Source organism: Solanum lycopersicum, chromosome 9 (genome assembly GCF_036512215.1).
Source record: "Solanum lycopersicum chromosome 9, SLM_r2.1".
Taxonomy (NCBI): Eukaryota; Viridiplantae; Streptophyta; class Magnoliopsida; order Solanales; family Solanaceae; genus Solanum; species Solanum lycopersicum.
The window spans coordinates 19,947,560-19,959,110 of NC_090808.1; the positions used below are offsets into that span (position 1 = coordinate 19,947,560).

At 42.2% G+C, this 11,551-nt stretch overlaps 1 protein-coding gene across 1 annotated transcript; it reads right to left on the bottom strand.

The window, feature by feature from the left end:
• Positions 1-5,176: 5,176 nt before the first annotated feature.
• On the bottom strand, positions 5,177-11,275 carry LOC138338288 (uncharacterized). Its single transcript, XM_069289086.1, has 2 exons — positions 8,348-11,275; positions 5,177-7,210 (listed from the first exon to the last, which is right to left on the bottom strand). Exon 2 carries the CDS (start codon positions 6,491-6,493, stop codon positions 5,798-5,800), a length of 696 nt encoding a protein of 231 aa, XP_069145187.1. The 5' UTR covers positions 6,494-7,210; positions 8,348-11,275; the 3' UTR covers positions 5,177-5,797.
• Between the last annotated feature and the right edge of the window lie 276 nt (positions 11,276-11,551).

Below are 11,551 nucleotides of genomic sequence, written 5' to 3' on the forward strand. Positions count from 1 at the left end.
AGATGACAGGATACCAATGTGGCAAGTCGAAACAAAATATCGCTACACATATACTTTTTAAGTGAAAATCATGCATATATTTAACATTTAAGGTGCCCAGCTTCCCTAGTAAGGGGCTCGGCAAAATAATCATCACGTCATCTCCGTCATCATCATCATCATAACCATCCTCATCACCAATCATATATATAATATACATACCCGGCCCTCTAGTGAGGAACTCGGTGACATATGCAAGAAACTCCGCACGAACATTACCCGGCCCGGGACTCGGTGAAATGATAAATGACTCTATGCACGAGCAGAATATTATGAGCAACCATATGCAATTAAAATCATTTCTTATAACTCAATAGAACAATCAACGTGAACCAGCAAGGAGTATTACCAAAGATTAATGTTTTATCAAGATTATGAACCTTTAATACGATATGAAAACGTAAAATTTCAATGACTCTAAGAAGCATTACCATAGATATTAGAGATCATCATAGCCTTAGACATAACCGATATATAGAGGAATAATTGTGGAAGCAAGAATATACATCACCTAGACGCTTTAGAGGTAAGCATCAAATCTGTCCGTTATTCGCTTATTTTTAAAAGTCATGCCAAGCAAAGAAAGAAGGGACAGCGTTACATACCGTATAATTGAGCCGCACGTCCAATATTTACTGCTCAAGCTATTAATCTATAACAAGCAACAATCGTGCCGCAATTAGATAAACATCGTGCTTTACTTTCTTGTAAGCTAGCTAATAATCTAACAAAAATTCGGCAGCACCTCCCCTATTTTCCTTACTTCGTCCCAATCCGACAACAATCCAAATTATCCACAGCAATACCAATAACACATATAACCCAAAGAATCATATAAACAGCCCAAGCACCAACATGACACCACTAATAATCCGATTATGGTTTCCATTCATACTTAGCACATTCAATAACTAAAACAAACTTCCTAAGCTACTGGTCACGCCCCCTTCTTAAAATTAATGGATAATTAACAAGGGTATTCTAAAGAATTAACACACCAAACAAGGAGATTACTAACCAAATTATTTGCAGCTGCTGGCCAAGAGTTGCAAGGTTGGTTTCTCCATTTCCATGGCTGCCTAAGACAAGTGGTGAAGAAGAAGATGATATGCAGCAATGCATTTCACCACTTTATATAGCATGGAGTGGATTTCTCCACCTCATTTAATAGTATGAAGTAGAGGCAGCCCCCCTCTACACCTGTCCACTAAGGCCAGCCCACAATCTGATCCCTTTTTAATTTTTGCCTTGAGTGGTGGGGCCCATTGGATTAAATCAATCCAAATTAGCCACTAATTAATCCCTCACTTAAAGTTAATGGCACTTACATTAACCAACTCATACTTAATATCACATTTGGAAATAACATCCTTGCCTAATATTTCTTTACGTCTTCTAGATCACGATGCGCACTACGTATAAAAAAAAATACGAGGCATAACATCCTTCCCCCCTTAGGAACATTCGTCCTCGAATGTTAAGTTAGCGTCTTGCAAAAACAAATTCTAGCGAGGTCTCTCTAAAAGTTATACCTATCAACCTGCATTCTGTAACTTACAAATGCCTCACAGCTACATAATCTCATTATCTATCAATATAGTCAAGCTAGGAATTGAATTACCTGCAGGTACGGGGAACAAGTAAGGATACTTATTTTTCATTTCGTCTTCCGCTTCCCAAGTCATCTCCTCCCTATTGTTATTTTGCCACAACACGTTGACGGAAGCCACATCCTTAGTACGTAACCTTCTAACCTGACGATCAAGTATAGCCACGGGTTTCTCCTCATATGACAACTCCTCTGTTACCTGAATATCATCTACAGGGAATACTCTAGAAGGATCACCAATACATTTACGTAGCATTGATACATGGAAGACTGGATGTACCGCCTCCAAATCAGATGGTAGATCCAACTCATAGGCAACCTTGCCTATCCTACGAACAATCTGATAAGGCCCAATGTATCTCGGACTGAGCTTCCCCTTCCTGCCGAATCTCATCACACCCCTCATGGGTGATACCTTCAGGAATACCCAGTCACCAATCTGAAACTCCAAATCTCGACGCCGATTATCTGCATATGACTTCTGTCGACTCTGGGCTGCTAATAATCTTTCTTGAATAAGCTTCACCTTGTCAAATGCTTGCTGAATCACATCCGGGCCTATTAACTTAGTCTCGCCAACATCAAACCAACCAATAGGTGATCTGCACTTCCTCCCATATAAGGCCTCGTACGGTGCCATCTGGATACTAGAATGGTAGCTATTATTATAGGCAAACTCAATGAGCGGCAAGTGGTCATCCCAGCTGCCTTTGAAGTCAATAATACAGGCCCGCAACATATCTTCTAGTGTCTGAATAGTACGCTCAGCCTGCCCATCAGTCTGAGCGTGAAATGCTGTGCTAAGGTTAACCTGTGTCCCCAATCCCTTCTGAAACGATCTCCAAAAGTTGGCTGTAAATTGAGCTCCTCTGTCTGATATAATGGACGTGGGAACCCCATGAAGTCTCACTATCTCCCTGACATATAACCTCGCATAATCTTCAGCCGAATAAGTAGTCCTGACTGGAAGAAAATGGGCCGATTTCGTCAGCCTATCTACAATAACCCATATAGAGTCATACTTCCGTTCAGTGCGAGGTAAGCCTGTAATGAAGTCCATATTAATCATCTCCCATTTCCAAGTCGGGATCTCTATCTCCTGTAATAATCCACCAGGTTTTTGATGTTCGATCTTGACTTGTTGACAATTTGGGCACTGAGCAACAAACTCTGCTATGTCCTTTTTCATGCCATCCCACCAATATAAGCATCTGAGGTCATGATACATTTTTGTTGACCCTGGGTGAATAGAATAACGGGCAGAGTGTGCCTCTCCCATAACTTGCCGTCGTAGCCCTGCAGTATCGGGTACACACAATCTGCCTTCATATCGTAACACTCCATCAGGTGTAACCTTAAATGGGGTCTTTTCCTTTTGAAGAGCTGCATCTCTATACTGTGCCAGAATAGGGTCCTTGTATTGGTGTCTCTTTACCTCATCTATGATTGAGGACTCAGCAACCTCTCGAATAGAAACTCCACTATCTTCCGAATTAGCTAGATGGACTCCAAGGCTGGATAGCCGCTGAATCTCCCGAACCATATCCCTCCTTTCTGGTTGTACATCTGTCAAGCTACCCATGGACTTACGGCTAAGAGCATCTGCTACAACATTCGCTTTCCCTGGATGATATAAAATATCAACATCATAATCCTTTAGCAACTCTAACCACCGCCTCTGTCGTAAGTTCAGCTCCTTCTGTTTAAAGATATATTGGAGACTCTTATGATCTGTATAGATGTCCACATGGACACCATATAAATAATGTCTCCATATCTTCAAGGCATGAACCACGACCGCTAACTCCAGATCGTGAGTAGGATAGTTCTTTTCATGCTTCCTAAGTTGTCGGGAGGCATAGGCTATAACTTTGCCATGCTGCATCAATACACATCCTAGCCCAACACCCGAAGCATCACAATAAATAACATAGCCGTCTGGTCCCTCTGGAAGAGTTAGGACTGGAGCTGTAGTCAATTTGTCTTTCAATAGCTGGAAGCTTCGCTCACAAGCATCTGTCCACTGGAACTTGGCTGCCTTTTGAGTTAGCCTTGTCAAAGGCATTGAAATTGAGGCAAACTTTTCTACGAATCTCCTGTAATATCCTGCTAACCCCAAAAAGCTGCGTACCTCAGTAGGTGTCGTAGGTCTGGGCCAAGTCTTTACTGCCTCAATCTTCTGCGTATCTACCCGAATACCATCAGCTCCAATAATATGCCCCAAGAATGCCACTGAAGTCAACCAGAACTCGCACTTAGAAAATTTAGCATACAACTTCTGGTGCTAAAGCACCCTAAGTACCGTCCTTAAATGATCTGCATGCTCCTCTTCTGAACGTGAATAGACCAGAATATCGTCTATAAATACAATAACAAACATATCAAGGAATGGTTTAAATACTCGATTCATTAAATCCATGAATACCGCTGGAGCATTAGTCAGCCCAAAAGACAGCACTCTAAACTCATAATGCCCATATCGGGTCCGGAATGCTGTCTTTGGAGTATCTGCCTCCCTTACCCGCACCTGATGATAACCTGACCGCAAGTCTGTCTTTGAAAAACACTTTGCACCCTGCAACTGGTCAAATAGATCGTCAATCCTTGGGAGGGGATACCTGTTCTTTATTGTTACTTTGTTCAACTGCCTATAATCAATGCACATCCGCAGTGACCCATCCTTCTTCCTCACAAATAGTACTGGTGCTCCCCAAGGTGACGTACTAGGCCTGATGAAGCCCTTTTCTAGCAAATCCCTCAATTGCTCTTTCAATTCTTTCAACTCAGCAGGTGCCATTCTATAAGGAGGTATAGATATAGGCTGGGTATCTGGCAGTACATCTATAGTAAACTCTATCTCCCGTTCTGGAGGAAGGCCTGGAAGTTCCTCGGGGAATACATCAGGAAATTCATTAACTACCGGGACTGATTGAAGAGTCGGTGCCTCTGCCTTTATGTCATACACCCGAATCAGATGGTAAATATAGCCTTTTCTAACCATCTTCCCGGCCTTGAGGTATGAAATGAACTCACCTTTCGGCGATACTGTACTTCCCTTCCACTCTATAATCGTTTCCCCTGGAAATTGAAATCGAACTATCTTTTCTCTGCAATCAACATTAGCATAACAAGCAGCCAACCAATCCATGCCCATGATAATATCAAACTCAATCATATTTAACTCTATTAGATCTGCTACGGTATGACGACTATATATAGCTACTGAACAATTCCTATATACTCGCGTAGCTATGACAAAATCTCCTACAGGTGTAGCTACCTCAAATGGTTCTATCAACTCAGACTCTATTCCGATCCTACTAGCAACAAAGGGAGATATATATGATAAGGTGGAACCTGGGTCTATCAATGCATACACACTTCGGGAGAATAGTGATAATATACCTGTGATCACATTAGGTGACGCCTCTTGATCTTGCCTATTAGTCAAAGCATATATACGGTTTGAGGGACCGCTAGAACTAGAAGCTCCACCACGTCCTCTACCACGGCCTGCTGGTGCCTGAATACCCTGCCCCGTAGGGCGCATAGCCACAGAAGAAGATGAACCAGCAACGGACCCTGTAGGCTGTGCCATACCACCTGCACTACCTCTAAGGTGACACTCCCTCATAGTATGGCCCTGACGGCCGCAAGAAAAACACGCACCTGTAGCCCAACGACATTCCCCAGGATGGGACTTACCACAACGAGAACACCGAGGCAAAGGTGGCCTCGACTGGCTCAAACCCTTGCCCATCTGTGACCCTGACGCCCTAGAGCTCTGACCAGGTTCCGAATATCCCATACGATCGAACCCCCTACCCATGAAACGTGGGGGTGCACTCTGTGCTGGCTGGGAAGAAAATCTAACATGCTGCTGAGACTGCCCGCTTTGAAACTCGTCAGGATAACCTGCTGATCTAGCCCTCTTATGCTGGCCTCTATTATAATCTCTATCTGGCCGACGTCCCCGGTGCCGATCCTCTACCCCCTGTGCATATGCCTGCACCCGAGCAATGTCCATACCTGGCTGAAGAGTCACTGCCATACAACCGTCAATCAGATAACGATCCAATCCCATCACATAACGATGTACCCTGTCTGCCATATCAGCCACAATAGTAGGCGCATGCCTAGCCAATGAATTTACTCGAGGCTATACTCTCGAACGCTCCTGCCATTTTGCTTCAAACGCAAGAATTTATCGACTCTAGCTCGCTTAATCTCTGGAGGCAGGAAGTGGCCCTGGAAAGCCTCCACAAATTCATCCCATACCGCTGGAGGGGCACCCTCACCCCTAGATAACTCCCAAGACTCATACCAATTAATAGCTACATCCCGCAAACGATACGTAGCCAACTCAACAGACTCGGTCTCCGAAGCCTTGATTATCCTCAATGTACGCTGCATCTGACGAATAAACTCTTGCGGATCATCCTGTGGCCTTAACCCAAAGAACTCTGGAGGATTACAACTTAAGAAGTCACGAGCCCTTAAGCTATCAGATCTGTCCGCATGATCAACTCCTAGTCCATGCCTGCGAGCCTGATCTGCCACTAATCTAGTCAGCAATTGAACCGCATCTCTCATGGCCCTATCCTCCGCCCCTGACTGAGGAGCTGGAGGTTCAGATGTTGGGGCCTCGGGGGCTGGTGGTGTCCCCCAAACTGGAGCTGCTGCTGCTCTAAGCTCTTCTGGCGGTGGGGGTGTAGCAGAGCTCTCCGACTGGAGCATAATACCAGGCATAGACTGGGCACGGGCCCTAGTAACTCTTCGGGTCTGACTAGTACCTTCTTCTACCAATTTTCCCTTCTGGGCGGCTGTCGCTTTCTTTGGAGGCATAGCTGAAAACACATGGATTCGTTAGAGAGGGATTATCCTGTTAATATAGCTCTATCGCACGATCTAGAATAAGAAGAAAGAATGACATCCTAAATGTCCTGTAGCTTCCTGTTTATAGATGTGGTGCACAACACACCGATAAACAAGACTCTACTAGACACGGTCTGTAGGCACTTCCGAGGAAGAACCGCTCTGATACCACTCTTTGTCACGACCCAACCCGATAGGCCGTGATTAGTGCCCGTTTTGGACACCCACATACAAACCTGCTAAGTATGACAACCTGAAACTAAGACAATATGGAATTTAATCAAATCAAGCCAACCCCAACGTCATATATATATATAAGAGGACCTGTCTCATAAGGAGTCATAACCATTCAACCATAACAGCATACACGAGCCGACAAGGCCGCCACTATTCAAAGCATAATGATGTACGCAGCCGACAAGGCTGCCCCTGTACAAGCGGACATCCCAAACAAACCATGTCCAGACCATTATCCAAAACATATATATACAACCCACATAATGTCCACAGACCTCTAAGAGTACATTAGTGAAACTCGACGGGACAGGGCCCCGCCATACCCATAGACGAGCAAAAGACTACACAAAAGTTATGTACCAAAACGACTGGGCTCCGGAACAGTGGAGCTCTCCCAATCAGCAGAGTAGATATCCTAGGCGGGAGGATCACCGAACTGCGCGTCTACACCTGCGGGCATGAAACGCAGCCCCCCGAGGAAAGGGGGGGTCAGTACGGACAATGTACTGAGTATGTAAAGCATAAGGTAAAGATGACAGGATACCAATGTGGCAAGTCGAAACAAAATATCGCTACACATATACTTTTTAAGTGAAAATCATGCATATATTTAACATTTAAGGTGCCCAGCTTCCCTAGTAAGGGGCTCGGCAAAATAATCATCACGTCATCTCTGTCATCATCATCATCATAACCATCCTCATCACCAATCATATATATAATATACATACCCGGCCCTCTAGTGAGGAACTCGGTGACATATGCAAGAAACTCCGCACGAACATTACCCGGCCCGGGACTCGGTGAAATGATAAATGACTCTATGCACGAGCAGAATATTATGAGCAACCATATGCAATTAAAATCATTTCTTATAACTCAATAGAACAATCAACGTGAACCAGCAAGGAGTATTACCAAAGATTAATGTTTTATCAAGATTATGAACCTTTAATACGATATGAAAACGTAAAATTTCAATGACTCTAAGAAGCATTACCATAGATATTAGAGATCATCATAGCCTTAGACATAACCGATATATAGAGGAATAATTGTGGAAGCAAGAATATACATCACCTAGACGCTTTAGAGGTAAGTATCAAATCTGTCCGTTATTCGCTTATTTTTAAAAGTCATGCCAAGCAAAGAAAGAAGGGACAGCGTTACATACCGTATAATTGAGCCGCACGTCCAATATTTAATGCTCAAGCTATTAATCTATAACAAGCAATAATCGTGCCGTAATTAGATAAACATCGTGCTTTACTTTCTTGTAAGCTAGCTAATAATCTAACGAAAATTCGGCAGCACCTCCCCTATTTTCCTTACTTCGTCCCAATCCGACAACAATCCAAATTATCCACAGCAATACCAATAACACATATAACCCAAAGAATCATATAAACATCCCAAGCACCAACATGACACCACTAATAATCCGATTATGGTTTCCATTCATACTTAGCACATTCAATAACTAAAACAAACTTCCTAAGCTACTGGTCACGCCCCCTTCTTAAAATTAATGGATAATTAACAAGGGTATTCTAAAGAATTAACACACCAAACAAGGAGATTACTAACCAAATTATTTGCAGCTGCTGGCCAAGAGTTGCAAGGTTGGTTTCTCCATTTCCATGGCTGCCTAAGACAAGTGGTGAAGAAGAAGATGATATGCAGCAATGCATTTCACCACTTTATATAGCATGGAGTGGATTTCTCCACCTCATTTAATAGTATGAAGTGGAGGCAGCCCCCCTCTACACCTGTCCACTAAGGCCAGCCCACAATCTGATCCCTTTTTAATTTTTGCCTTGAGTGGTGGGGCCCATTGGATTAAATCAATCCAAATTAGCCACTAATTAATCCCTCACTTAAAGTTAATGGCACTTACATTAACCAACTCATACTTAATATCACATTTGGAAATAACATCCTTGCCTAATATTTCTTTACGTCTTCTAGATCACGATGTGCACTACGTATAAAAAAAAATACGAGGCATAACAAAAATATAAGTAACTGAGGCCGGACCTCTAACCGGATGCTCTACATACTTGAGGCCGGACCTCTAACCGGATGCTCTACATAAGTATGTGGATGTTCGAGGCCGGACCTTAAATCTGGATACCCGACAAAGATGTCGATATAGCTGCTGAAAGAGTCTATATCTATCCATAATCATATAAACCCGTAGAACACCATCCAGACTTAGCTAATCAATGTAAGTCCTTAAAGCTGAATTGAACTCAACTTTGAATCACGGAGCGGAAATCATTGTCACTGACGTAACTCAAGAAGCCGTAACATCGAAGAAATAAGAGTAACTATCGCTAGAGCAAGCTCACCGTCTTTCTAAATACCCAACTATCAGACTCAAGTCTACTACATCAGGCTACAAGGATTTAAGCCGGCCGAGCGACGTTGGGGCTAAACTAAGTCCTACCGACTTTGAATCATGCATTTCTAAGGAAAACCCTAGTCAAACCTAAACTAAGGCCCAACATACTTCTGACAACCAGTATTCAAACATACAAATAATTCACATAGCAAAGAAGGTCAATTAATAACAATAAACATGCTCACAGTTACCCGATAATTCTCAGAAAAAGGGCGAAAATATGATTCTTAACACCTATGGATGATCCAATAACTACCCAACCCAAATCCCAACTAATCAACATGCATTCACATGTTCGAGTTCAATCTAAGAAGAGAAACCATAGCCTACCAGAACGCAGATCACGCGCGCTCCAAAATTCACTCCCCGGATCTTTTACTTTCTAAAAGGCCATGAAACATTGATACACTATCAGAAATAGAGTCACAAAGTTATTACAGTCATTTAAACACTAAAATCGCAAGAAACGGAGACGGGTCAATTTCACGGTCAAAATGGAAAAAGTGGGATCCGCGTTGAGAAATCCCGAATTAACCCCAAATAAAAGTCCTAAATAACTCTCGAAACTTGTATACCAGAATGGAGCACAATTCAGGACTCAAAACAGTCCCAACATGAACATGCAACAAAAGAACCCAAATTCTAAGCTAAAAATCAGCAACTATGGCAGCAGCTACTTACAAGATTTTACCAAAAATGAAGCTCCAACAGCCAAAACCAACCACACCACGACGATCCTCACGAAAAACCCCACAATATACGCTCTTGAATCACTTGATTCGGACCTAAAATGGCCAAGAAATCACCTTCTAAAATTTCCCAAAACTTGTGCTCGAAAATGAGCTATGACAGCAGTTAAAACCCAAAACTTACCTCAAACGGGGTCCCCAAATTAGATTCCAAGCTCACCAATGCGTTGCCCTCGAAAAATCTCACAACTTAGCCTTTTGAATCACCCAATTTGGAGTTGTATAGCTCAAGATATCAAGATTCCAAAGTAAGTCACAAAGCTGAAAGTTGGGTTTTTATAGGGGCTGCACCAGATTCAGCTTTGCCTACTTTTTTTAAAGTCTCCGACGGGTGCTCGAAATCCGTTCGGAACCTGATAAAAATAAAATAGATATGCTACCCTACCAAAGTCGACATTCCGGACTCAAAGGCGCAGTCAAAATATTCATCAGAGGTCATCTCGATAAAATGTGGGTCCCACTTCCATTGGCCATTTTAAGTCAAAAACCACAAAAGGGCTCGGAAAAATATCAAAAACCTCAAAACCCAAAAGAAGGATCAAACTAGACCAAACTCGACATTCCGGAGCTAACCGCGCTGACGGAATTCTCATCCGAGTGCGTTTACTCAGAATGTTGACTAAAGTCAAACTTAGCCTTTAAACTTAAAGTTAAAATGCCTAATCCCACCAACTCACACTGAAAACTTTGGGAGTCATGTCGACAATGATACTAGACTAAAATGACCCTCCGGAACTGATGGAATCGTCAGAATTGGATTCTGATGTCATCTTCTTGAACTTTTGATCGAAAATGATCGTTCAAGGTTCATAAGCTCCAAAAATACTAAAACTCACACAATAACCAAACGAATGACTAGGTGACCGATCTGTCAGTCCCAGCAAGTCATAAATGACTTGGAATCGCTATAGGAATGCTCTAAACGATGTACAGAAGATAAAACACTAAAAATGACAATAAGGGTCATTACAGTTCCATTACATTCATCTCATACGTCATGGAAGTTGGCTCCTAGTATGAGGACATCATGTCTCAATAGATGATTTCTCATCTCATTATTAGTATTAAGTATACATTAATCTCAATACTTTCGTTAGAGTGTTCATAGAGACTGGTCTCTTCTTTAGCTTTACACTCTCATAGGTGAGTACGTTTTGGTAACAATTACTCAGGCTCATTTCAAATTGCTCTCATCTTTCACATTAGCCTCTTATCATGTTGTCACCAGATTCATTAGCTTTAGCATATTTGATCTTCATAATTACTAAACCCTTTGTACGTGAATGTTCATTTCATCATATGCCAATGCACTTGGCCATTTAGTGTGTTTCACACTCTTACTTGACCCTTCTAGGGTTTCATCATTTCGTTACATACATCTAAGGTTCACTTACTATACACCTATGCTAAACTTATGGGTCTATAAGCCATGAGGCTTCAATCATAGTTCATTTAAGTGATTCATATCTTCCTAAGATTATGTGGTACAAGACTTATGCATCTTTTAAGTATGCCAAGATATTGATTTTGATCTATGTAGGCAACATTATTTTTGAACATTTATTCACGTATGACTTATGTATCAATACGAAATTTGGGAAAGGGAACCCGATTTCAAATCCCTTGGATAACACTTAA